General features: G+C 50.4%; 1 protein-coding gene across 1 annotated transcript in view; it reads left to right on the top strand.

Moving 5' to 3' along the window:
* Positions 1-27,804, top strand: part of GALNT17 (polypeptide N-acetylgalactosaminyltransferase 17) — a 206,849-nt gene that overhangs the window by 113,726 nt on the left and 65,319 nt on the right. The window contains exon 6 of the mRNA XM_050325665.1: positions 18,223-18,340. Within this exon, the coding sequence (XP_050181622.1) occupies positions 18,223-18,340 (118 nt within the window). The remainder of the gene's footprint in view (positions 1-18,222; positions 18,341-27,804) is intronic.

The following is a 27,804-nucleotide window of genomic DNA, read 5'->3' as shown; positions in this document are numbered from 1 at the left end:
GAAGTTGGGTCTTTTGCTTGAACTAAATATATTTTTTCAGACTACATTTTTTTTGGGGTGAAAGTGGTTTGCCCATCTCTGTCCTTAAACCCACCTGGTGGTTGCCTTTTGCTGTTGACTTCACTGGAAGGTGTTTGCTACCAGATGATGGGAGATGGAGGGATAAAGCAATACCAGAGCTGTGGTTGTATTGCAGTGGGTAAAATAAACCCAGACTGCTTGATCAATAGTTCATTGAGGGGTTCTGGTGTCTCTGGATGCTCCCACAAAGCCCCCAGAGATGACAGGACATCTGTGGCCTCTCTCCATGTCCGTGGTTTGACCCTCAGTGGGGTTTGTCCCTCATGACAAGGATGGTTGAATTGGCTTTTTTTCTCTTTTCTTCAACTATAAATCATTTGTGACCTCTCAGAGCAGGGTCTTGTTGATTGTTTAGATTGTCAAAAAGGGTGGCTGATAAACCTCCAGATAATTGTGAAGTAGCTGGGGCTGTTCAGCCTGGAGAAAAGGTTGAGTGGAGACCTCCCAGCCCCTTCCAGGATCCAAAGGGGCTCCAGGGAAGTCAGAGAGGGGCTGTTCATCAGGAACTGGAGTGACAGGACAAAGGGAATGGCTTCAAACTGACAGAGGGGACATTTTGGTTGGATATTGGGAAGGAATTCCTCTCTGTTCAGGTGGGCAGGCCCTGGCACAGGTTGCCCAGAGAAGCTGTGGCTGCCCCAGCCCTGGAAGTGTCCAAGGCCAGTTTGGAGCAACCTGGGCTGGCGGAAGGTGCCCCTGCCCATGGCAGGGGGTGGCACTGGATGGTTTTTCAGGTCCCTTCCAACCCAAACAATCCATGATGCTCTGAATCCTTTCCATAGCTGATGGGCCACGCTCTGATCTCACTCAGACTGGGCTCCATCCAGAGGCTCTGCTGGTTGTGCTGGTGTTTGGTGGGTTGTGTAACTGAGAGCATGAATTAGTGTCATGTGTTTCTGCCTTAATTAAATCCTGCAGCTGGAGGAGGTGGGGCAGACACTCAGGGATGAGTTTTTGTTCCAAACTCCTCCGTCAGGAGGATGGCAAAGCCCCTTCCCCTCCCGATCCTGATTGCAAAACTCCTTCTCCTCTTGAGCCAAGGTTTCCCACTGATTGCAGGGGAGGGGGTAAGATTTGGGCCTGGTGTAACTAATTGTCGTGGGAGATTTGCTATGGGATGTGCTTTGCAGAGGGAAGAGCTTGACTTGCCTGGTTGCATTTGCATCTCTCCAAGTTCCAACTCCCACACACCCTTTCAGTCAGCACAGAAAGTCACCTTGGCCCTTCCCCACTTGGAAGCCCTGAGCTCCAAAACCAGGGCTGGGATTAGACCTCGAGCCTCCTTCAGTCTGGCTGCATTTCAGTTTGGCTGAGGAAAGAAATGAAGGATTGTGGCTTGGAAAAGCTTCTGCTGTGAGAAGTCAGAGATGTTCCTGTTTGGATCAGTCCCGGGGTGGAAATCAGCTGGTGGTGTCAGCAATCAGCACTTTGAGGTGCCTTGTGTCACCCAGAGCAGCTGAGGGTGTAAGACAGAGCCATGTGTGCTCTGCCCACACCCACAGACCCGACAGGGGAATCAGAAACACACACAAGGTTTGAAGATCAACCCTGCAGGAAGAATTGTGGTGCTGAATCCACGCAGTTCTCCCACTGCAGAGCCACGCAGGTGTTTGCCCACTCGGGAGTTACTCCCTCCTGAGGATTGTTCCCAAGCAGCAGGATTAGGATTTGCTGCTCCTGGGTGCAGCTTGGGTGGGTTTGGGGGGCAGTCAGGCAGCTGTATCAGAGCTGGTTTGGCCTCAGTGAAATCTGGAGGTGGAATGTGGGACATCAGGGACCTGAAGCTGTTGGAGCTGCTCGTGGTCGATGCCAAAGATGTTTTTAGGGTCTTGCTGAGTTGGAGGCTCTGGGAAGATCAGGAGAATCCTCTGCTCCTGCATCATGGGGACAGGAGGGGTTGTTTTTCCCTTCCAAATGGTCTAAATAAAACAGGAAGGTGAGGCTGGGACAGGGGGTAAGCAGCAAAACAGCTTCATTACATCACACAGGGCACAGAGACTGGCATGGGGAAAGGGAGCACAGGAGGCTCTTAGCCAGGGCAGCAGCCTCCTGCTTTTTGGTTTAGTTTCAGCTTCCCTTACAATTCCTGCTGTTTATCCACTTTGCCCACACGGGAGCCAGAAGCTTTCCTGCTCTTTTCTGTCAAAGTAAATTAATGGGGAGAAAAACCAACCACACAGATGCTCCAAATCCCAGGCTGATACTGCAGAGCTTTGGCTCCTGCATCTGATTCTCAGTGTGGTTCAAAAGCAGCTCTGGAGGCACTTGGGGCACTCAGAAAGGCAAAAGAGCAGCAATTATTTGTGTTTAAACTGGGAGCTGAATCTTTCATCCAGCTCAGAAAGGCAAGATGTGGAATCCAAGCCCGGGTTTGTCTGGGATCACCCTGCACATGTGATGAGGTTAATCTGTTGTGGGCAATGCACAGGAGTTTTCCAGGGGCTACATTGGCCAGATGAGCTTTTTTTGCTAAATTATTGGCATAAAAACGATTTTGGGAAGCTTCTGTGAGTGTGAGGGAGGTGTCTCCCCCTTCTGCAGCTCCCACACTCCAGCAAACCACCTGGGAAGGCCAGAGATGGAAACCCAGCTGCTTGCACAGAGCAGGGTGTGTGTGCTTGGGAGATTGGACTTTCTGGGGGCAATTTGGATTTTCTAAGATCACTCAGAGTCCTCTTCTCCTTTGCATCCAGCACAGGCCATGGAGAACAGCTCCAGATCCACTGGCCCCAGCCAGAAATGCTCTGGCATGAACTGGGGCAGCCACCCCAGGGCAGGACCATCGTGTCCATGGGGGCAGTTGATCAGAGGGATGGAGCAGGGGTTGATCAGAGGGATGGAGCAGAGGTTGATCAGAGGGATGGAGCAGGGGTTGATCAGAGGGATGGAGCAGGGGTTGATGAGAGGGATGGAGCAGAGGTTGATGAGAGGGATGGAGCAGAGGTTGATCAGAGGGATGGAGCAGCTCTGCTGGGAGGAAAGGCTGAGAGAACTGGGTGTGTTGGGGAAGAGAAGCCTCAGGGAGACCTAACTGTGGCCTTGCAGTGCCTGGAGGAGCTACAGGAAAGATGGAGGGAGACTGTTTACAAGGGCCTGGATGGACAGGACAAGGGGAGTGGCTTCAAACTGACACAGGGTGGAGTTAGATGGGATTTTGGGAAGGAATTCCTGGCTGTGATGGTGGGGAGGCCCTGGCACAGGTTGCCCAGAGAAGCTGTGGCTGCCCCATTCCTGGAAGTGTCCAAGGCCAGGTTGGAGCAACCTGGGCTAGTGGAAGGTGTCCCTGCCCATGGCAGGGGATGGAACAAGAGGATCTTTCAGGTCCCTTCCAACCCAAACCAGTCTGGGATTCCATGATGGTTCTTTCATGGTTCTATGAGGTTGATACAAGCTGAGTTTTAGTGTGTCTGGTTTTTCTCCAGTCTGGGAGATGCTGCCACAGGACACCTTGTTTCCAGTGCCTTTGCTGACCCTGCTCCCCCTTGAGTGTTTTCCCAGCTGCAGGAATGAAGCAGCAAGTTCTGAGAATGTCTATCTATGCAGAGTGTGACAGGATTTTTGTGGGGTTTTAAAATTGCCAGGCCAGGATCTCTAAAATGCGTCTCAAGCCGTCAGTAGGGGGTTTTATGGTTGCCTTAATTCAGAGTGAATTCCTCAGTGAGCCCTTGCCAGCCCCAGTTTAGTCTCTCACCTGTTAAAATGTCAGTCTGTCACCTCTCAGAGCAGGGCTGGCGAAGTGGGAGCCTCAGTAAGGAGGTTCTTCAGTGCAGAATTAGCACTGGAGTGCTCAGATGTGCTTCGTGGGGGATTAGGAACCTTTCCATGACACCACTGGGCCCCTGTAGGTTCTGTGCACATTTACCCCGTGGCTTCAGGAGGGTCTGGGGTTGTGTTCAATCCCCTGATTGACTCCTTAACATTTCAGCCTCCTCCTGCAGCTGGCTGTGGCTCCCACACCCTGGAGCTCCCCTGGTCTCCTGGGCTGTTCCCTGCTCTGTCTCACGCTGTTAAAATCAACACATGTTTTGTCTGATCAAAGGCAGAAGTGGAGTGAAAGTGCTTTGGGCTCTTTTGGCATGTGGTGCTTTACAGAAAGGCAGGGCACAGTTGCTGCTATTCCATGGAGTGAATTCCTAGCACATGGCTTTATTTTCTCAATCTCCTTCTCTCTGCTAATTTTGCACAGACAAGAAACCTCTGCAAGGAGACATTAAAAATGACAATTTCACTTAAGAATTAAGGTTTGTCCAAAAATCAGGAGGCAGTGGGATTGGAAAGGGTGTCCTTAGGGTGTGAACTCCTGGCAACTCCTGGTTTGGTTCAGCAGTGTCTGGATGTGCAGGACTCAGCATATGATCCACTGGCAAAGGTTCTCTGCTGATCCAGCTTCTTTTCTGGGACTCCACACACTGACATGCACTCCCTCCAGTGTTCTCCAGCCTGTGGATCCATCACAGAGTTGATTTGTGAAGGCCTGCAGTGGGTTGGAGGTCGGCCAGGGCAAACTGCTCATCCTTTCCCCCAGGGAATCTGCTGCTGCTTGACCTTTAGGCCAAACACAAGCAGAGGAATCAGCCTTTGGCCAGGACCTGTCGTGGGTGGGACAGAAGCCTTGTGAGCAAAACTGGAATGGTGAAGCACTTGGGATTCCCTGTGGGAAGGTGTCCCCTTTCTGGAGGAGTTGGGAGCAGCTCCCACTGCTCCCTGCTGAGTTTTTATGCACCAGGCTCCAAAACCACATTGCAGAGCTGAGAGACCCAGCCAGGCAGTGGGCACAGCCCCAAGGCTGCCAGAGCTGCAGGAGGGTTTGGATGATCCTCTGGGGCACAGGGGGGGACTCTTGGGGCTGGGCTGTGCAGGGCTGAGGGCTGGACTGGATGATCTTTGGGGGTTCCTCCCAGCTCAGCACATTTTGTGATTCTGTGAAATCCAAGGCACTGTCAGAAATCAGTGCTGGGTGATGACATCATCAGTTGAGTGACATCATTAGTTGGTTTTGCACAGCCCTGTGGGGCTTTCTCGTAGTTCTGTCCTGGATGTTGGAGTTAAAGATCCAGGAGCCTGGAGTCCCTGGGAAGTTCAGGATGTTTCTGCAGGCAGAATTTAGGTGGGGGCATTTCCATCCACGATAGTCTGGGCCTGGGAGCAGGGATGTGAGTGATGCTTATTGACAGCTGGAGCAGCTTCACTCTGTGGGTAAATGAGGGAGCTCTGAAACAGCCCTGTAAGCACCTCAGAGGAGCTGAGTAATGCATTTATTTTGACAACTCCTTGCTAGCAGCCCATTGGCAGGAAGGGCAGCTCCCAGGTTTGTCTTCCCTTCACGCATCTGTAGTGCAGAAACACAATTCCTGGGAAATATAACAGATACAATTTGTGCCTCCAGCATCGAGCAGCAAATGTCACTCTCATTCCTCAGAGCTCGGGGTTTGTTTTGGTTTGAACACAGAGTGAAGCAGAGAGGAAATAAAAACCAAGAAGAACTGTAGTGAAAATGTAAAGCTTGGTTAAAGATGATTGCCAGGGAAGGGAGCTCAGGGGTGGAGACGTGGGTTTGGATCCACCTCCCTGTGGATTAGTGCAGATCCACCCAACCACGGTCAGATGGGCCAGTATTTGCCAAGGGATTTATCCAAACTGCCCGTTTAAGGCTCAGACAATGTAGGGCTTCAAAAGCAGAAATCCCATCCAGTGCCAGGTGTTTATCACACCAAAAGACCTGTGAAAGGCTGTGTTTCCTCCCTCAGCTGCACAGGCTGGGGTTGGCAAAGGCTGCTGGAAGAGCTCTCTGAAAAGGCAGCAGCACTGAGCACAGGGCAGCAGTGGAATTGTTGTAGATTATCTGCTGACTTCAAGTTGGTAACTTGAGCACCAGTGTAGCCAGGGACTGACCTGCTGGAATGGGGCCCCCTCAACATGAGACAGTTTGTTGTGGGAGGTTTAAATTTTCTTTTTATGGGGGGTGGTGGTGTTGGGCTTTTTGTGTGGTTTGGTTTGTTGATTCCGAGGTTTTTTTTAATCACCAAATGCATTGATTTTTTTAATTCAGAGAATCCCAGAATGGTTTGGTTTGAAAGGAACTTTAAAGATCACCCAGTTCCACGCCCTGCCATGGGCAGGGACACCTTCCACTAGCCCAGGTTGCTCCAACCTGGCCTTGGACACTTCCAGGGATGGGGCAGCCACAGCTTTCCTGGGCAACCTGTGCCAGGGCCTGCCCACCCTCCCAGGGAACAATTTCTTCCCAATATCCCATCTAACCCTGCCCTCTGGCACTTGGAAGCCATTCCCCTTGTCCTGTCCCTCCATCCCTTGTCCCCAGTCCCTCTCCAGCTCTCCTGGAGCCCCTTTAGGCTCTGCAAGGGGCTCTCAGGTCTCCCTGGAGCCTTCTCTTCTCCAGGTGAGCACCCCCAGCTGTCCCAGCCTGGCTCCAGAGCAGAGGGGCTCCAGTGTTTTGGAGCCCTCAGCTCCCAGTGGAGTCTTGGATCCAAGGCCCTCCTAAATGACAACACTCTCAGCAAGTCCTGGTGCCAAGAGTTCACCTTCAACATTTAGGAAAAGGAAAAAAAGGTGTTTGACTTCCAGGTTGGTGCCAGGGGACATCACCAGGCAGCTCCTGCCCTCTGGCACCTGATCATGAAGTGACTGAGCTGGGAGGGACCCCCAAGGATCCTGGAGTCCAACCCTCAGCCCTGCACAGGCCCAGCCCCAAGAGTCCCCCCCTGTGCCCCAGAGGATCATCCAAACCCTCCTGCAGCTCTGGCAGCCTTGGGGCTGTGCCCACTGCCCTGGGGAGCCTGTTCAGTGCCAACCACCCTCTGGGGGAAGAACCTTTGGCTGAGATCCACCCTGAGCCTGCCCTGACACAGCTCCAGCCATTCCCTGGGGGCTGTCCCTGGTCCCCCCAGAGCAGAGCTCAGTCCTGCCCCTCCTCTGCCCCTGCCCAGGCAGTTGGAACTGCAGGGAGGTCTCCCCTCAGTCTCCTCTTAGAGTTCAGGAGGAATTGATGTTTATGAGGGATTGATATTTAGGAGGGATTGATGTTGAGGAGGGATTGGTGTTTGGGAGGTGCTGCTGGGTGTTTGAAGGGGAGTGGGAGCAGTCAGTGAGTTGTGGTTACCCCTGGGTTGGAAGGTGACTGTACAACATCCCTCTCATGGACGAGGTGCTGCCGTTCTGTGTCCCCAGGCTGGGCTCACATGGCATCTCACAGCCTTCAGTCTTGTGCTGCTCTTTTGTTCCTGTTGTTTCTTGGGGCTCAGTTGAGCTGACAGGGCCTTGTGCTCTGTTCCTACCTGTCAGGAGAATTACTCTGGAACTCAGCTCCGTGCCAGCCCGCAGTGTCAGCTGTGTGTTTGTCCCTAGATGCACGGCCTTGGCTTGCAGCATCCTTGTTACAGGCAGTGATTCACCAGGAGAGGCCTCTCTCCTGATTTCTGCTGTTTGGCTTGAGTGTTCTCAGATTAAAACCAATGTTTCAGCCAAAAACAGAGCAGGTTTGCTCTGGAGTGATGCTCTCATGAGCCCATTTTCACCTTTAAAAGTCAATTTATTGTAGTTTCTTTATCTGATAGTCACTTGAGGCAAGTGTGGAAGCTGGAGGAGTATTTTGGTGTAAGCTGGGACAGGACACGTTGCCCGAGTCCCGTTCTGGGTACCAAGGGATCCCTTTTTTGGTATCGAGGGGTCTTTGGCAGCTCAGTGAAGGATCAGGGGGGTTAAATCCTGATCCTTCAGCCCCAGTTTGGTGCTGGGATTGTTGCTGGGGTGGGTTGAGAGCTGGGTCTGACAAAGAGAACTTCGTTTACCTGTGAAGTTTGTTCACAGTGATTTTTGTGCTCAGTGCAGAGGAAGAACACGAGTAAAAGTCAACTGCTTGGCTGCCCTTGAGAAAAAATATATTCATGTTAAAAAAAGAAAAGTAAATAACACATTCCTGTTAAGTGCCTGATAGTTATACATATTACATCTCAAAGTAATTATCATTTAATTAGCAGTCTGGCAACAGTGGAAGGAGATGAAGTTACAGTTACAGAGCTGTTTTTGCTGGTAGGGAGAGAAGGGTCGTGTTCCTGGTGAGGCAATTCCTGCAGAAGCCTTTGGGAATGGCCCTTGGAGAGGGTGAGCAGCTCCAAGGAGCCAAACCCTCCAGGACAGCAGAGACCCAGAGGTGGGAAAAAAACCTGCAGGGTTTGCATGAGTGATATCTGCTTTATCCACGAGGAATTGGATGCTCCCACTTGAAAAGCAGAGGGGAGTGGGTTTAGGATTAGGTATCAGGTTGGATGAGCATTTGCAGTCTTGGACACCCAAACTCTGGAGAAATGTTTGGACCCTTTTTTCTATCCCTTTTCCTGCTTCAAATATTTTGTTGTAAGTCAGGGCTTCCAGTGCTGTGTTAAGGAACCATAAATCATGGAATGGTTTGGGTTGGAGGGATCTTAAAGCTCATCCAGTCCCAGCCCCTGCCATGGGCAGGGACACCTTCCACTAGCCCAGGGTGCTCCAACCTGGCCTTGGACACTTCCAGGGCTGGGGCAGCCACAGCTTCTCTGGGCAACCTGTGCCAGGGCCTGCCCACCCTCCTAGCCAGGAATTCCTTCCCAATATCCCATCCAACCCTGCCCTCTGTCCATGGGAAGCCATTCCCTGTGTCCTGTCCCTCCAGGCCCATGTCCAAAGTGTAGTGAAATAAATGTTATTCCTCTGCCACGTCACCTTTAGGGGTTTGGGGTAGAGGGGTTGAAACAAGATGATCTTTAAGGTCCCTTCCAACCCAAACCTTCCTGGAAAATAAAAGGACAGGAAATGTTTCACCTGCACAGAGGTGGAATCACCTGCTCTCCTGTCACTGGAGTTTGAAGTGGGGCAAATGCAGATCCTTAAATCCAGGGTTCTGTGAACCCATTGTCTTCTGGAGGAACTGGGAGCTGGTTCAAGGGTTCTGGCTGCCCAGCTGTGTGTTAAATCCAAGGCTCTGGGAGGACTGGTGGAGGCACCTCCCGCTGTGCTCCGAGCTGCCCAATGAGCGGCATTTCAGTCGCTGCCAATTAACACAAACGAGCTTTTAAACCACTTCTGGCCAAATTCAAGCCAGTGGCTGAGTTGCCCTGGGGAGCTGTGCATCTCTGGTGTGGAATAAATAGGTCTAGATTTGCATAGGCAAACACTGCTTGTTTAATGGAGAATCCATGTGGGATTGAAGCCCTGCATAAGCTGTTCAGGAGGGGGTTTGAGGTGACTGAGAGTCGATGGCAGGAAGAGACTGTGACCTCCTGGGGGTTAATGAAGGTGTGTGCTCCCCTCACCTGCCCTGTGCTGGAACAGCAGCTTCCCTGGGGAGGGATGTGCAGCATTCCTGGGGAGGGATGCACAGTTTCTCTGGCATGGGTAGACACTTGGATTTACTCCCCTCCCAGCTCAGATTAAAATTTCAAATCACTTAGCGTTGCTTGAATTTTATCTCCTGTTGGTTAACATGGTTTAATTAATGAGATAGAAGAAAATCTCTCTTTTCCTACTGGGGCCCAGGCTCTGGGGCTCAGCTCCTGGGGTTGATCCCAGGATGTGCTCAGGCTGGATCATTCCTGGGCAGGGAAAATGAAACAGCAATTTCCAGCTCTGCCCTGAGGGTCAGACCTTTAGGGGACCAGTCACACAGGGAAAGTAAAACCAGGTTAAGCAGATACTGAGCCTTCCTGACTCTTTATCCATGTTAATCCGTGCTCCCTTTTTTTTCTCTCTTGATTTTTTTCTCTTGATTTGCTTTCCAGGGAGGGAAAGTGCTTTTCTTGCATCTCTTATACATTTTTCAGTGGCTTCCACTATGGGCACATATGAAAATCTTGCTCTGCTCTATCTCAGCTCCAAGTCTGAGACTCTGTGTTGCCTCTGCTGTAGGACTGTCCCTAATAAATCCCTGGGAATTATTGCTGTTATGTCCCCCAGTCCTGCCTGTGTGAATAAACAGGACCCATTCAGGGTCAACCCCCTGGCACACAGATGTTTGCAGATGTGCTGCAGTGGTTCTGGGAGGGGTCCTCAGTCCCCTGTGCTCTGGGAAGGCAGCTGGGTGGGCCTCAGGGGTCCCCCCATGTAGGACAGATGGGGTATCCCCCCCAGTCCCTGCCCTGCCTCCAGCAGCAGCTCTGCAGCTGCCTGGAAATGAGCTCAAATCAAGAGCCATCTTTTAAGTACATCCCAAGGGAGAACCCTGTAATTGCAACTATTTCCTCAAAACCGTTCCTGAACAGTCCCCATTTGAAGAGTAATTATCAAATTTACCGTCTCTGAGGTGACTTGCCCAGGGTTTGTGCTCCGACACTCAGAGCTGCACCCCTCAAACCTGTGACCCAGCACTGCCAGGGGGCACAGGACCCCCAGGACCACTGGAAAGGTCACCTGGGGCTATGGCAGGGCTCAGGTCAGGGATGGAGAACAGCCCAACATCCCTTGTGCATGTTCTCCTGGCCCTGAGCTCCCTCCCACCTCCCGGCTCCTGGGCTGGAAGGGGTTCCCGAGGTTTATGAGGTCCCAACAGGATGGCTGTGGGACATGGATGGGCAGTTGGCCCATGGATTGAGGGTCTGCTGCTTCCAGGCAGCTGTGGGCATGGGGTAAGTCCTACTCCATGGAATGGGGATCTTTAGGGCTGGAGTTTCACTTCAGATGACAAAATCCCTGGAGTTGGAGGTGATTGCTGTCTGCACAGGAGCATTCTGGCAGCCTGGAGCAGCATGGAAACTCCTAGAAGTGCACAGGGGTGTGGAGGTGGGTGCTCAGTGATCTTCAGTGCTGGGACAACCTTGGTTTTTAGAATCAACAAGGAAGGGAAATGTTTTTAGGCAACAACCTCAGCAGCAGTTTTTATCCCGGAGGGGAAATTTTGCGGCTGAGCTTGGACGTGTAAATAGAAATCTGCAGCAGGTTCCCAAGCTGTGTCTTAGCACAGGGTGGGCACCAGCTTTTGTTGCTGCTGGGGGTTGGCAGCAAGGCTAGAAAACAGCAATTCCTTGCTTAGGAGGATGTTAACTACCAGTGCTTTTCTCACCACAGAAAACTGAAATTGGAGGGGTCCATAACAACATCGGTAGTTGATTCAGCAGCTCTGTGGGGAAATCACTGAAGTAATTTATAAATGCTTTTTTCTCTGGGCATCCAGGTATTTGTACTCACCTGCCAGAGGAGGAAACAGAGGCACAAAGGAGTTAAATGCTTTGCCTGAAGTCCCAGAGCAGGGACACGACAGCAACAAAGTCAAATCAGGCTCGAGCAAGGTCACAGCCGTGGGTAGCTGGAATAGCTATTTTAAAAAATACATCATTTTCACAGCTTCTTTGCCATTAAAAGTTGAGGTTGTGTTAATCTCCAATAAATTCAGCAAAGGCATGCAATCTAGCATCTCTTTTATGTGGTATCTCTCATTTTTAATTTGTTTCTCAGGTTCTGTCGTTCTTGGCAACAGCGGGAAAATAAACCCATTGGAAACAGACAATTAGCCAAGGTCACTGGGGCAGGGAAGGGAGGATTAGTCAGGAAACAACTGCTGCAGATGCCATCCCAGGGATAATGGGAAGGAAGGTGCTCTGCTGGGGCCTAAAATGCCATTCCTTCATGGCAATTTGGTTCCATCCTGGTGAAGCACACCCAGCTCTCTCTGCCCAAGCCATTGCACAGGCAGTGAGGGGGAGCTCAGAGCCTGGCTCCACATCTGCACAGAGATATCCTCTGCAGGAGGCAGGAGCAGGGTGTGCTTCTCCTTGGTGTAGGTTTTGGGCTGTTGCCATCACCCTCCTGCCCCGGGGCACTGCTGGCCCCCTCTCCCACGCTGCCCTGGTGCTGGGACACCTCCCCTGCTGCAAAGTTCTCCAATTCATGGGCTGAAGTCACTTGTAAAGCAAACCCTGCTCCATGGGATGCATTCAGGATGTGTCTGCCTGGTGTGTCTGGCACTGGAGAAGCTGGGAAGGGGGAAAGGAAGGGGTGAGATTGTGGTTGACGAGCTCATGGGGTGAAGCTGTGAGGGCCAGGGCCAGGCAGGAGGGATCTGCCTCATTGTCCTTGCTGGTGCCTTCTGGATGTGACCAAACCTCTTCTGAGGACAGGGGAAGGTGGTGGGGTAAAGCTGAGGGAGATGGCAGCAGGTTGGGCAGGGCTAGGTTAGTCTTTGGGTCTTTGGTTTCTCTGCCTACCCCCCATTTCCCCTGTGCAGGGAGTTCTCCTGCCTTGGTGTCCTCTTGTTGTCTCACTCCCAGCTCCAGGCTCTGCCTGGACCTCTCCCAGCACAGCCTGACCCCTCCATGGATCTCAGGAGCCAGGTCAGGCTCCACAAGGCAGTTCCCAAAGGTGTGGATGGTCACTAAGCCACGTCCTGCTGAAATACAGGGTGTTTGCTTTCCAATTCATTTTTAATCTGGTTCCTCTCCTCTTCCCTTTCTCTGCCCCAAAATCCTGAGGGACCAGAGGTTTCCTTTGTGGCTTTGCTGTGAACTGACTGGGAACAGATCCCACCTGGGGGTGGTGGCAGCTCTGGGGTGGCCCTGGAACCTCAGCTGCCCCTCCACCATCCCAGAGTCGTGCTGTGGTCAGACTGTGTGGTTCTGCAGTGAGCTGGAGTGGGAGAACTCCATCCTGGGATTCCTGAAGCTGCCAGTGGGGCACAGGGTTGGGACTGGGGCAGGCTCTGACTGTCCCTGTTTGATGACAGAGGGGTCAGTCCTTAATGCCACATCCCTATATTTAATTTCCACTCGTGGGTGTTACTCACCCCAGCTTTATTTGATGTCCTCTCAGCACACAGGGGATGGTGCTGGCAGTTGCTTCTCTTTTAGGTCCTTCAGTTTTGCCTATGGTCAAAAGGAAGTCAAGTGTTTTATCACAGAATATCACATAAAAATAAAGGTGGTGTTCTTCCCTACCCTGTTGTCATCAGGGAAATCATTGATAAGCCCCTAATTAAAGCCACAGGCTTAATTTGACTAAATTTGGTAATTTAGCTGAAATTTTCCCTCAAAGACAAAATAGAAAATGAAGATTGCTCTGAGCAGACCCCACCTGGAGCTCTGCAAACAGTTGTGGTGCCCCCAGCATGGGAAGGATGTGGAGCTGTTGGAGCCAGTCCAGAGGAGGCCACAAAGTTGATAAGGGGACTGGGGAGACAGGCTGGGAAAATGGTGTGGAGACCTCCCAGCACCTTTGAGGATCTGAGGAGGGTACAAGGAAGACATGGAGAGACTCAACATCAGGAACTGGAGCAGACAGGACAAGGGAATGGCTTCAAACTGCCAGAGGGCAGGGTTAGATGGGATATTGGGAAGGAATTCCTGGTCTGGGAGGGTGGGCAGGCCCTGGCACAGGTTGCCCAGAGAAGCTGTGGCTGCCCCAGCCCTGGAAGTGTCCGAGGCCAGGTTGGATGGGGCTTGGAGCAACCTGGGCTGGTGGAAGGTGTCCCTGCCCATGGCAGGGGTTGGGACTGGATGGGTTTTAAGGTCCTTCCAACCCAAACCATTCTGGGACTCTAAGATGTTAAATCAGGAATAGTGAGGTTGGGAGAGGGAGAAAGAACATCCATCTGGGCAGGTAAAGGACTATCCCAAATGTGCCAAAAGTGGGGCTGTGTCTCCCAAAGGGTTGTCGTGTGGAAAGTGAGCAACTCCATGACCCAAGTTTATTAAACACAACAGTGGTTTGATGGGAACTGGACACCCTGTCTCTTCTCAGCCTCCTTGCAGTCAAACCACTAATTATTTTTTTAATATCTTTTTTTTCTACATATTTTATAACTTGCTCTTTAGTACCAAATTGGAAGCCAAATCCAATTGTGGGGGAAAATTAATTTCCTTGAATTGAAGAAGCAATCTCCTCGAGACTTTTTAATCATCAGATGATAACTGTGTGCTAAAGAAAGGAAGACCATTAAAGTAACTTAATAGACCAGGATAAACGTTTTTCCCTGTATCTCCTTCATCTTTATTTAGAGATCCATACTGAGGATATTTCATAAAAGCTGCTCTTCTTGACCTTTCATCAGTTATTGTGTAGAGGAACCAACCGAAATAATGGTGGGGAACTAACACTGTGGATTCCTGGATACAAACCCAATAATTCTGCTCTTCCTTCCTGCCAAATTGTGTTTTTCCTTTCTCATTAAAGGAAGAATAGCTATGGGGACAAACAAAAATGCATCTAGCTGAGCCGTGTGATTTTTAAAAACAAGCTGTGTTAATGCTTTTAATTAAGGGGCAGAAGAACAAGAGGCTTTATCAGCTCCTTGTCTGCAGGCCATTATTTGGTTGTGGATGAGCAATCTGTTCTTGTCAACGTCCACCTTCTTGAAGGATTTACTACAAAATCAAATGGTGTTTTTATTTAAATTGTCGAGCACTCTTTGATTCCTCATTTATTTGATGTGGAGCATTGTTACAAAGAAGAATGAAGCACTTCATTTGTGTTGCTTGAGGGACCCAAGGGCCACTCGGGAGCTTTGTGGTGTCCTGTGCTGAGACAGGATGTGCAGCAAAGTGGAGACGAGGAAAAGTTGAAGGTGAAGTTGCTAAATCCCAATTAGAATCCCAGAATATCTGAGCTGGGAGGGACCCCCAAGGATCCTGGAGTCCAACCCTCAGCCCTGCACAGGCCCAGCCCCAAGAGTCCCCCCCTGTGCCCCAGAGGATCATCCAAACCCTCCTGCAGCTCTGGCAGCCTTGGGGCTGTGCTTCCAAGAGTGTTTGGGGAAGGATCACTGACTCTTTGCTCTGTAAATTGAATTCACATTGCAAAGCCTTGGGAAGGAATCCTTCCCTGTGAGGGTGGGCAGGCCCTGGCACAGGTTGCCCAGAGAAGCTGTGGCTGCCCCATCCCTGGGAGTGTCCAAGGCCAGGTTGGACAGGGCTTGGAGCAAGCTGGGCTGGTGGAAGGTGTCCCTGCCCATGGCAGGGGGTGGGACTGGATGAGCTTTAATGTCCCTTCCAACCCAAACCATTCTGGGATTCTATAAAACAGTAATGGTAGCAGCTCTCTCAGGGCACAGCTCCTGTTCTGGGCTCTTGGGACGTTTCCAGTTCAGAAAATGTTGTTCACCTGGGGGTGAGTTCCCAGTGATCCACATTACTGGGTCAAAAATGAAGTTTTGTTTGTCTGAAACTTTCATCTGGATTCTTTCTCGGGCTTTTAACTGTTCTCTGAGTGCCTTTAACAGATCTAACAGGTTTTGACTGGAGAAGTCAGAGATTCCCATGCCCCACCACACCTATTCCCAGTGCAGGGGATGAACTGGGTTGTTCATACTCTGTATAAAACCACAGCAATTTACCCTTCTATTTAATTCCAGGAGGTAATCTGGGGTAATGGAGCTATTAGATTTGGCATCTGTAACGTGGTTATCATTTCAGGAAGAATTGTTTCTGCTGATGGCAGTTAACTTGCTACAAATAAAGCAACAGAATTGAAATCTTAAGTACTAGAGTGGCAGCAAACCATGAAACATTATCCTGCTTATTGGAAGGAAGGCTGAGCCTGCTGTTGGGGAAGGAATCTATTGAAAAAACCCTCTGATGGATTTCAATTCCAACTAATTTAATATGGCAGCTCTTCTACCAGTCTGTTCAAAGTATTAAAATGTCTCTAAATAATAATAAAGTGGCCAGAACCTTTTGTCTGAGGAGCTCAGAGGTTTCACCAAGATGAATTTGGCCTCTGCTGTGAGGCTGCTGAGCCCTGGCGTGCCCTGGGGACCCCAAATGCTCCTCTGGCAGATTTGGGCACTTTGTGTGGTGTGGATGGAGAGGTTGAGTGTGGGCCTGGGCCTTGTTTTCTGTAAGCCAGGCCTGGGTATTTTCAGGGATGATTTTTACCTCTGCAAACCAAAACTTAGTTCAGACTTTCATGTGCTCCCCCCCAGCATGGACAAGCCATGGAATGGTTTTTGAGCCGGGATTTTGGGGCTGATGTTAAAATACACGATCCTGTTGCCCCATTTCTACCTCAAGTCCAACATCCCCCTGGAGAACAGGCATTGCTGAGTGCTGTGAGTTCCCAGGTACAGGAGTTCCACCCTGCAAGGCTTCCCTGGGCAGCACAAGGTCCTGAGCTCAGGGTGGGCAGGGGGGGATCCCAGAGCTCCCCAAAAAGCAGCACCTTGGCACGGCTTAGCTCCATTCCACTCATTCCTTGTCCCCTCCCTGCTGACCTGAGTGGATCCCTGTTTTTTTTTCTTTACAGCATGGAGTCAAACACAAGCAGTTAAACGGGAGAAAGCTTTTTATATTTCTATTTTAGCACAGAAAATATCCCAGGGGGGTAAACTTTCCCCACACTGTAACAGAGGACATGCATCCCCGAGCAGCCAGAGTGGAATGAGATGGTTTGTTCAGCGCTGTGCTCTGTGGAAAAGTGGCACTTTATGGAGAGGGTCAGGAGTGTTTAACCACTCAAAAAAATACCCTGAAATGTGATCTCGGTGTGTGTGAATCACAGCAGCATCCTCAGCTCAGGGCAGCTGTGTGAGCTGGAGAACTGGGCCAGTGTTTTGCAAGTAATGAGGGAGGGGCACAGCCGGGGTTGTTGTAAACACGACCATCTATTACATCCTTAAATTTGCCCAGTTATGAGAAATTAACCCCTGGCACTGCGTTTTTCCTCACTCTCTGTGCTAGTCATTGATGTCAGTGTTGTCCTGCTCTCATTTTTCTCTGTTATTTCCCTGACCAGACCCCGAGCTCGGCTGCTCTTGCACTGTGGAGCTGAGCACTCTGAGGGTTTTTGAGGTTTTGCAGGATGGATGTGACATCTGTAACCCAGAGCCCTGTTGGTACAGGTGGAACTGGGCAAATGACCCAGCTGATGGTTCTGCAGATGGTTGTCTTGAGTTTTTAAAGGATTTGCCTCTGCAAATTTGCAGTGACCTTGTTGCTCTTGGTGATGGCTGCTCTGTGATATGTCATAAAGATACAAATGGGAAACCCTCTTTCAGGAAACCCTTTTTTATGGGATTCCATGAAAACTGATGTCTCTCTTGAAATCTACTCTGTTACTAGACAGGCTAGAGGTAAGAGAAAGGAAATGTCATTTTTACATTTCCTTCACTTATCACAGACTGTGCTCAGTTGGAAAGGGCCCACAAGGACCATCAAGTCCAACTCCTGGCCCTGCACAGGCCCATCCCCAAGAGTCACCCCCTGTGCCCCAGAGCATCATCCAAACCCTTCTGGAGCTCTGGCAGCCTTGGGGCTGTGGGCAATGGAAACCCAAAGAAGTTGTGCTCTTGCCCATGGACACCACAAGGTGTTTCCAGCAGAGCTTCTCTGTAATTTAAGCCCAGGACAACTCTTTCTCCAGCCTGTTCACAGTGACATGAACTTGAATTTGGGACAATATCATTTCAGGGGTAAAATAACCCCTTCAAAGGGCCTGGGGGGCATCAGGCCCAGCATGGCCAGCTGGGCCAGGGAGGGGATTGTCCCGCTCTGCTCTGCCCTGGGGTGGCCTCACCCCAATTTTGGGGCAGTTTGGGGCGACACAATGGAAAGAGAGATTGAGCCATTGGAGAGTGTCCAAAGGAGGGCATGAAGATGGGGAAGGACCTGGATTTGAAGCCATGTGAGGACACTGAGGGCACTTGGTGTGTTCAGCTGGAGCAGAGGAGACTGAGGGGAGACCTCCCTGCAGTTCCAACTGCCTGGGCAGGGGCAGAGGAGGGGCAGGACTGAGCTCTGCTCTGGGGGGAGCAGGGACAGCCCCCAGGGAATGGCTGGAGCTGTGTCAGGGCAGGCTCAGGGTGGATCTCAGCAAAAGGTTCTTCCCCCAGAGGGTGGTTGGCACTGAACAGGCTCCCCAGGGCAGTGGGCACAGCCCCAAGGCTGCCAGAGCTGCAGGAGGGTTTGGATGATCCTCTGGGGCACAGGGGGGGACTCTTGGGGCTGGGCCTGTGCAGGGCTGAGGGTTGGACTCCAGGATCCTTGGGGGTCCCTCCCAGCTCAGCACATCCTGGCATTCTGAGCTCACTCCTTGCTGCGATGTCTCCGGGATAACCAGTTGCAGGAACCACCTGAAGCCAACAGAAACTTAGTAGAAATCATCCCTCAGGCCATGAAACACTGCAGAGTGTCACTGACTGTGTGTTCCCGTGGGTGTCTCCCCGTGCAGGACCCCAGCCATGATCGGCTGCTCCTTCGTGGTGAACAGGAAGTTCTTCGGGGAGATCGGGCTCCTGGACCCCGGCATGGACGTGTACGGAGGGGAGAACATCGAGCTGGGCATCAAGGTTGGTGACACAATTGCAGGAGAAATGGCACCCAGCAGGATTTAAGGAACCCAAAGTAACACTTTGACAAGTTGGCATGAGCAGTTATTGGAATACTTCGCGGGGGGGGTGGGGGTGAGCAGGGGTGGGATTTATAGCATTTTAATTTCAGTTTAAGGGGGAAATGACTTGGTTTTAGGGGTGAGAGGAGTTTTTTGACTTGGATTCTTGTCTGTCTGACCTGATGCAAAAAGCTACTGACATAAAGTGGCGTTTCCAGCTTAAACAGACCCTGGTCATGTTGTCACACTGGCTGTAAAGTTACAGGTGTCTTAAATACCAGGAAGAACACAAGGCTGATGTTGTGATGTGACAGTCTGGGGGGAGGGTGATGGGACTCTTGTGAGTATTTCAGAAAGACACAAAGCCCGAAAATATTTTCCAGGTTTTCCATCTGCAAAGAAAACGTGTTCACAAACAGACAAAACCTGCTTTTCCCAGTGAAACCCCACGCTTGCAGAGCCACCTCATCGTTACACACTCCACGGTGACAACATCACTTGATTACTATGTACAATATTAGATATGGCTTAGTGATTCGAGTGTTTGCACACACTGAAGTGATTCATAAGCAATGAATTCAGTGTTCAGAAGCAACCTGGGATGGCAGAGTCTGTGGAGATCCTTCCAGGCACGGTTTGGAGTACGGCACTTGTACGTTAACGAGCTGATAGGGGGAGGCTGGAGAGTTATGCCTGGAAAATTGCATTGATTGTGCTGTTGTAAAAATGAAAAATCATTGTTCAGCTCCCAGATTTACCAGAGGATATTTGCTTTGCTGGCAAGTCAGAGGAAACTGAAGAAATCTATTGTTGTTGGCTATGGGGAGCAATAATCTCACTTAAACAAGGGAATGGAAATGAAAGGCTTTAAATGGGCCACAGAGCTTCTCTACATGTGAAATAATTACTGCTCATCATCGTGGGTCTGGAGAGATCCCTCTCCAAACCAAGCCCTTCTGGTGGCTCTCCTTCTTTGTTTGTTTGTGGGATTTTTTCAGTCTCACTGTGGAGTGAGCCGTGTCACAATCAGTAATTCACCCCATCTGCTGGGTTTGGGGGCATTTCGTTGAAGGTTGGCTTCTTAGCAGGAACAGTCAGATGGATGTCTCAGGCACAAGTGATGAGCATATGTCCTCTTCTTTTTCACATGCTGGATTGTTTAGAAATAGCTAAAAACCATCCTTTTGAACAAATAATTCCTCTCTCCCTCAGGTGACTTTCCCAAGGTTGTGTTTCTGACCCGTATGTTTGCACATTCACGTGCTGCCTGTTCTGGACAAGGTTTGAAAATCATTGGTGATTTTGAGAGCCAAGATCCTTAGAAATCTACCCTGTAAGGCTACATAGAGAGTAGATTTTTAAATATTCTTGAGCTCCAAAAATTCAGCCTCTGTGCAAGTGTCCTATTAGTGACCGACAGCTCACGACCCATCGGTCCCAGATACACCTTGGCCAGATAAACACTGGCCAGTATTTTTCCAGTCAGGCACCAAAATCCACATAAAAATTGAGGCCTAAGGATGTTTCCAGATAAAAATCAAGTTAACTGGGAAGAAAGTTAAGAGGCAGAGTGGGAGTGACTTTGGACAGATACACATTGGCCACTGTGGGGTGGCTCACAGGGAGGTCCTGGGGATGGTGGTTGCCAGGTGTTTGAGTTCCACTTCCCAGTAAGATTCCAGTTATAAAGAGTTTATCCAAGGAAACAGAGAGTTGTTCTGCATTCAAGCAGATGTCAGATGGATTTATCTGTTTCTGATGGTCCTGATGTAGAGGTTGCCAAGCCTTCCCCCTGTGCTGCCACACTGGGGGCTGTAGCTACCATATCCCAGTAAATAAAATCCTTTTAAGGATCAAGGAATAGAGAATTATTGAGGCTTTCTATGGGTATTCTGCTGTTTCCCATGGTAAGTGCCTGTTTGGAGTCAGAAAAGTCATTTGGTGGCTCCTCGGTTGTTTCAGGAATTCCTGGATGAAAATAAAGGCAGAAAGTATTTCTGTGCTGTTTTGATGATAATGCAAATTCCATCACCATTCTGAGAATCATTTGAGCCTTTTTAAACATTTTATGGAGGAGACTGTCCCATCTCATCAGAAAGGAGATAATAAATCCATCGAGGCTACAAGGAGGACATGGAAAAATGAGAGTGTTTCAGGCAAAAGCACAAGTTTAACTCTGTTGTGGTGAATTAAATACAAATAATCTGAATAACAAAATTAAATAAATGATTGAGAAGGTTGGGCTGGACTAACCTGGAAGGGCCAGGGCCATATGTTGTCCAAGAGTCTTGTTTTATTGATGTGCCTCAAGGTGGTGGAATCACCATCCCTGGAGGGGTTTAACAGACCTGTGGGACATGGGGCAGTGGTGGCCTTGGCAGTGCTGGGGGAACAGTTGAACTCAATGGTCTCAGAAGGCTTTTCCAACCTAAGTGATTCCACAAATACTGTAAAACCAGCTGTTCTGGCCCCATGGTGGTGAAATATATGGGCCATATGTTTCTTTCAGCTGCTGAATTCAGCGAGCAAAATGAGAAAGTTCCTGCAGGAGCCACTTAAAAAAACCAGTAACAACCTGTTAGTCACATTCCCAGGGGGCTCTGCTCTCCTGCACGTGCTGGGAGCATCCTGGGACTGCTCAGAGAATAATAATAAAGCCATTAAACACGTTGCTGCCACAGGCACAGTCCTGTTCTGCTGGCAGGGTGGCTTTGGCCCTGATGCAGGAACGTGCAGTTCCTCGGGTTATTGGATTTGCTTTTGTGTCTCCAGAAGGTTGTGCTCATTCACTCACTCCTCTGGTCCCCAGTGCCCACTGCTTCACTCCCTGAGACAGAGCTGAGTCCAATTCCTCTTTCCTTGGCAGGGAGCAGAGAAGTGTTTGCAGAGCAAGGCAGGGAAGGCTGATATTCCAACGGAGAGGTTTTCAACACCCCTTTTTTTCTCCCTCCCCACAAAGCATGCCTGGAAACGAAACCCCAATGGCACCAGGTCTTCCTTGCTGTGCTGACAACCCCAGGGAGCAAGGGTTTCATCTGTTCTGGTGTTAATGAGCCCCAAATTGTTTGGGGAAGACCTGGTGACCCGGTGATTCTGGTGAAGCTGCTGGGCCTGAGGTTTGGAAACATCTCCCACCTGGAAGAGGGAGAGCCCCTCTGCTCTGGAGCCAGGCTGGGACAGCTGGAGGTGCTTCACCTGGAGAAGAGAAGGCTCCAGGGAGACCTGAGAGGCCCTTGCAGGGCCTAAAGGGGCTCCAGGAGAGCTGGAGAGGGACTGGGGACAAGGGATGGAGGGACAGGACACAGGGAATGGATTCAAACTGACAGAGGGCAGGGTGAGATTTTGGAAGATTGGGAAGGAATTGTTGGCTGTGAGGCTGGTGAGGTCCTGGCACCTTTTGGGCACAGAAGCTGTGGCTGCCCCATCCCTGGAAGTGTCCAAGGCCAGGCTGGACGGGGCTTGGAGCAAGCTGGGCTGGTGGAAGGTGTCCCTGCCCATGGCAGGGTGTAGAACTGGATGAGTTTTAAGGTCCCTTCAACCCAAACCATTCTGGGACTATGTGACTCTATTGCTCCAGGCTCCCACTGCCCATCCTGGGCAGGATGTGGGTGCTGTGGGTGCTGTGGCCCCTTCCCCAGGCTCAGCTCCTGCTCTGGGTTCCAGAAAGAACAACCTGCTCCCTCTGACCAAGCTTTGGGCCAACTCTTTTAACCCTTTACTGTGTGGAAGGAGTTTCTGCTCTGATTTGATAAACCTGGTGCCCAGTTTTCATTGCTTGAAAGTGTTGCCTCTGCTGTGGGTCCCCACCAGCTCCACGTGGGCATTTTGGGGCAGAGGCTTCATTGACCATCTCAGCTCCTGCTGCTGAAAAGGTTTCATTTATTTTAAAGCTGTTTGTGGCCCAGGTTTTTAGGGAGTGTGTGACTAAGAGGGGAGGCTGCAGTTGCTCTGTGTCTCGCTTTTTCTCTGCAGGGAGCCTTAATGGTTTTTCATGGTTAGTCACAGCCATTCCCTAAAGATGGCCCATAAAATTGCTGGTGTCTATTTGAATAAAGATGCAAAAGTCTGTGGCATGGCTGTTGCCATGATTTCAAACTCTGGGATGGGCTACAAGGTTGCTTTCAGACTATTTTGTGCTTGTGTCGTGCATTGCTAATTAAACTGATCTGAGTTGTCTTTTCGAGATTAATTTAATCAATAGGGATATTATTACTACTTTGATGGTATCATTTGTACAAATTGTCACTTGGAGAAAGCAATTAACTGAGAATGCTTATTAGCTGATCCATCCCACACCTTATTTGTGCAGCAGGAATCGATTCCTGGATTCATTAAGATGAGCACAACTCAGGGATCCCTTTGAGGTTCAGTGACTGGCTCGAGCTGCTTTTTACTGCCAGTGCTCAATTACCTGAGGTTTGGGATGGATCTTTTAAAACTGTTTCCAGAAGAAAATCTTGGCACGTCCTCTTAATATGCCAGACCTTTTTCACCTCACATTTGTCCTCTGGATCCAACAGGCTGGATTGCTGGTGCTGCCAAGGCAGTGGGGGTGTGCCTTGAGCACATGGAGTGGCCTCCCTGTGCATGGCTGTGTGGAATCATGGAATGGGTTGGGTTGGAGGGGACCTTAAAAATCATCCAGTGCCACCTCCTGCCACGGGTAGGGACACTTTCCACTAGCCCAGGGTGCTCCAGCCTGGCCTTGGACACTTCCAGGGATCCAGGGGCAGCCACAGCTTCTCTGGGCAGCCTGTGCCAGGGCCTGCCCACCCTCCCAGCCAAGAATTCCTTCCCAATATCCCATCTAACCCTGCCCTCTGGCAGTGGGAAGCCATTCCCCCTTGTCCTGTCACTCCAGGCCCTTGTAAGTAGTTTCTCCCCATCTTTCTTGTAGCCCCTTCAGGTCCTGGAAGGCCACAGTCAGCTCACCCCAGGCTGAACAATCCCAGTTCTCTCAGCCTTTCCTCCCAGCTTTGAAAATAAACGGGTACAACAAGGGCACGTTGCTGTTAGAGGGGATTTCTTTAATAATCAGATTGTCCCCCTGCAGCACTTCAAGCACAGAAGTGACCCCAGTGCACTGGCAGGGACAGGATCCTTTCCCAGGGGCCCATGTCCCTGTACCCTTCGTTCTTCCAGAGACCCTTCAAAGAGCACTTTAATGGGACAAATCTCCTGCCTGTGTTCCAGCCATGAAGGAGCCTGTTTTGTTTGTATGAGTGTGATCATTCACAGGCTGAAACGTTGAGAGGGTCAGGGAAAAAAAAAAAAAAAAAAAAGAGAAAGCCATCAAATCAAGATATTTAAATTCCACACAGGAGCTTGACTCTTTCTGCATTCAGAAAGTGAAATTCTTTTCTTCCTGCATTCATTTTCCGTAAAATTATGGTTTTATCTTTTTGTTAAGGAGCAAACAGTGAGGGGGTTCTCTTTCATCTTTCATCTGTGGCTCTGTGGGTGTGAGGTGAGGGATGGGCAGCCCGTAACCCATGGGAGGCAGAGGATCCCCCGTGGGTGGGAGCAGAGGAAGGACGGCAGAGCTGCCAGTCCTGGGAAAGAGACTTTGAGTTTTTATCCTCTGTTTTTTGTAAAAATAAATACACCCCTGGCACAGCCTGGCCTTGCCAGCCTGCCTGGGAACACAGGCTCCCATGTGGATACCCTGTGGCTTTCCATGACCTCGTGCCTGTCACAGAGAGTGATGGACGTGAGCGTGAAGGGGAGCACACAAATCCCAGTCCTGACTGGGCCTGTGCCTGCCTGGACCTAATATCTAAATAGTGCCTGTCATCAGAATGTGAAAAATATCCCTGCTTAGGCTGGAGTTATTTTTATAATGCCAGCCAAACACAGACATCTCAAACCAGGAGTCACGTCCTGCCTCTGCCCCGCGTTAATGGAGCCGGGGTTTGCTGAGGGTTTGTGTTTGATCTTCTTCAAATGCCTCTCTGTCTCCTCTCTGCTCCTCTGATTAATATATTAAAGGCTGGGTGCAGGCAGAGCCAGCTGACAGCAGGCAGCACCTGCAATCCCTCTTTAAGCACCCTGTCCATCAGTGCCTGGTGTGACTGTCACCTATCCCGGCCCCACCCGCCGTGCGCGCGCCGAGGGTTTGGGATGTGGAGCGTGGTGGGATCCAGGAATCTCTGATGCTGCATTGCTACATTTTTTATCACTTTTGAAATACAGTGAGCTGAAAAGCATGTAATTTATTCATGAGGCTTTATTAGGCTTTGAGGGTTTGCTGAGGTGCAGGAGTTAGGGGTGAATCCAGTTCCTTGGGGGCTTTTTTCCCACATCTGCACCTCGGTTTGTGCACTGAATTAGTCATGGAATTACATGTGCTGCAGGGAAGCACATTTTTTGGGAAGTGTGGGAACAAATCAGCCTGAATTTGGGAGGGAAGGAGTTTGGGAAGCACAAACAGATGCCTCCCAAGCTTTTTTCTGTGGTTGGTTGCAGGAGGTGTTGGCACATCTGGCTGCAGGGAAGGAGAGCTCAGCTTTGGGTTGGAATTCCCAGAAATCAGTTAATTATCTGGGACTATTCAAATATCCACAATTTTGATACTCCTGAGAATTTATACTGAATTTAACTGAGAATTGAACTTCACCAGGCTGGTCAGGTGGAGAGGATGCAGTGCCAGTGGTGGGGGGTGCTCGGGTGGGGCTGTGGGCAGGAGGGGAACCACAGAATCCCAGAATGGCTGGGATTGGAAGGCACCTTAAGGATGATGCAGTTCCAACCCCTGCCATGGGCAGGGACACCTTCCACTAGCCCAGGTCATTCCAAGCCCCATCCAATCTCGCCTTGGACACTTCCAGGGCTGGAGCAGCCACAGCTTCTCTGGGCAACCTGTGCCAGGGCCTGCCCACCCTCCCAGGGAAGGATTCCCTCCCAGTATCCCATCTAACCCTGCTCTCTGGCAGTGGGAAGCCATCTCCCCTTGTCCTCTCTCTCTAGGCATTTGTCCCAGGTCCCTCTGCAGCTCTCTGGGAGCCCCTTTAGGCCCTGGAAGGGGTTCTGAGGTGTCCCTGGAGCCTTCTCTGAAGCCTGATCTGCAGGGTGAAGCTCTGTAGGGATGGATCACCTCTCCCTCCTCCATCTCCAGGCACAGAGAGCCTCCCCAGCATGGAGAAGAGGGGTTTGATGCCCTCTCACAGACCTGCTGATGTCTTGCCAGGACCCCAGACCCGCCTGAAGTTCAGCAAACATCAGAAAAACCCCATGAAAAGATATCAGAACAAACAACCTAAAATCCCACAACACAAACTTGCCAATGATACAAACTCAAGACCAGCTTTTAAAAAGTATTTTGTCAGACAGGCATCGAAATCCACATAAAAATTGAGGCTTAAGGATGTTTCCAAATAAAAATCAAGTTAACTTGGAAGAAAATAAGAAGCAGAGTAGGACTGACCTTGGAAAAGGTCTTAGAAACTGTGATACACCAGGAATACTCAACCCAGCCCCAGCGTGTTCATCTCTACCTGGATCCCTGTTAGAGGAGATTTTGCTCCTCAGAGTGGCTGTGGTGTGGTTGGAAGCAACATTTCCACCACTGACCAATATCCAACCCCTGCCTGCATTTGTTTTAAGAGCAGGAATCAGTACAAGTGTGAACTCAGAGCCTGTGTTGGGCATTTTCGCTGCCAGCTCAGAATTTACGGGAGGTGCTCGAAGCTGCTTTATCAGGAGCTTGGGTCCAGTTTTCCAATCTGGTAAAATGCTTTTCATCACAGCCTTCTCCGTGGAAAGGGAGCTGTATTTTGATTATTTCTGAGCAGGCTGTCAGCTCTGCAGTGGGGGGTGGAGAGCTCAGGGGCTGGGGTTGTAGCTGTTCCTCCGTGGGAAGGGGATGGCAGCTCCCGGCTCCGTTTTCCTCCTGATGGCAAATGGTTTGTCATCCCTGTTGTCCTCTGACAGATGGGACAGGTAGAGGAGGGGGAAGGCACTGATATTTTCAACCTGATTAATTCCACTGTTTTCCCTGACCACCCTTTCCATGGAGAAATTCCTCCTGATGTCCAATCTGCCCCTCCCCTGGCACAGCTGGAGGCCTCCTGTCCTCCTGTCAGTAGTTTCCAGGGAGAAGAGGCTCTGTGGCAGTCCTGGGTGGAATTCTCAGGTGTCCTTTCATCTCCCACTCCAGGGATACCTGCAGTGCCCCCAGATCCTGCCTGCAGCCAGTCCTTGCTGCTGTGGGGAGGACTGGAAAGGAGCAGCAGGAGTTGCTGGGGGAATCCCAGCAGGCTTGGCACAGCCAGGCTTGGGCTCTCCCCCTCCCTGGTCTTGCAGGGAAATAAATCCCTTAAATCCCATATTCCCCTGCATTCTTCATGAGCCCTCTGGGCCCTGGGCCATCCCTGCCCATCCCTGGGCCAGGGTCACATCTCCAGCACTGAGATGTCATTAAGGTGGGGATGATGCATGGGCTGGAGCAGTCCTGGCTCCCTCAGTGCCTGGAGGCTGCAATTTGGGCAGGAATTGCTGAGATGCAGCAAAGTGAGGTCCCCTGAAAGCTGGTTTTATGGCATCACTCCCTGGAGGACAAGTGGCCTCTGAAGTGTTTCTGGGGGTCTGAAACAATCACTCTGAAACCTCCTTTCCCTCTCCACTGCTCAAGGTGAGCTCAGCACATTTGCTCTGTGCATGTGCCACAGTGGCTGGGATATAAATTGCCCTATAAACCAAAAAAAAAAAAACACAGGCTTGTGTTTTCCTAAAATCCAGCTCCAAGCAAAACTGATCTTTGTCTTCTCACAAAAAAAACCCACTTGGGAAATGCCAGGAGAAAATGTGACATGGAATTACCCATCAGTAAATGAGGCTGATGATAAACTGAGGGGAGGAATGAGGGGTTTGTTCATCCCATTGTGTTCAGAAAGCCTTTGGGAAGCTCCCTGTTTGTCAGCACTGCAAAGGCAAGAGGATTATTTTGTCTTTTCATCTGACCTTTCTGATGAGCAGAATAACTTGTGATGCACCTGCTGGGGCTGTGGGACACACAGGTCCCCTCCCAGCTCATCCAGAGTTGATTTTGTCACTCTTCTGGCCTCTGGGGACTCAGGCAGGGCAGTAATTCATGCCTGGGAGCAGCCCTGTCTCACTGGTCACTGCTTTTTTCCAGGGATAACTCTCTCTCTTCATTGATACAAATTTCTGTAAGGCTTAAGGATTGTTCCTGGTAAAATGGAATCAATGCAGGACACTCCTGGGATTTTCAAAAAGCTTGGAGTTAAGAATTCCCTAGCTAACTCCTAAAGTGTTTGGTGTCTCTGGGAGGAATCCTTTTCATCTGAACTCCTCCTGGACAGGGAGTGCAGCTGATGGGGGTGGCAAGGAACAGACACCATCTGCAACTCCCTGCCCACATCCATCCCAGCTCTGCTGAGTCAGCAGAAAATGATGGCAATAAGA

This window comes from Myiozetetes cayanensis, unplaced genomic scaffold (assembly GCF_022539395.1).
Source record: "Myiozetetes cayanensis isolate MyiCay16 unplaced genomic scaffold, myiCay2020 scf30, whole genome shotgun sequence".
In the NCBI taxonomy this organism is placed as follows: Eukaryota; Metazoa; Chordata; class Aves; order Passeriformes; family Tyrannidae; genus Myiozetetes; species Myiozetetes cayanensis.
Note: the sequence above shows the minus strand (reverse complement) of the source record. Positions and strands in the feature narration are given on the sequence as shown.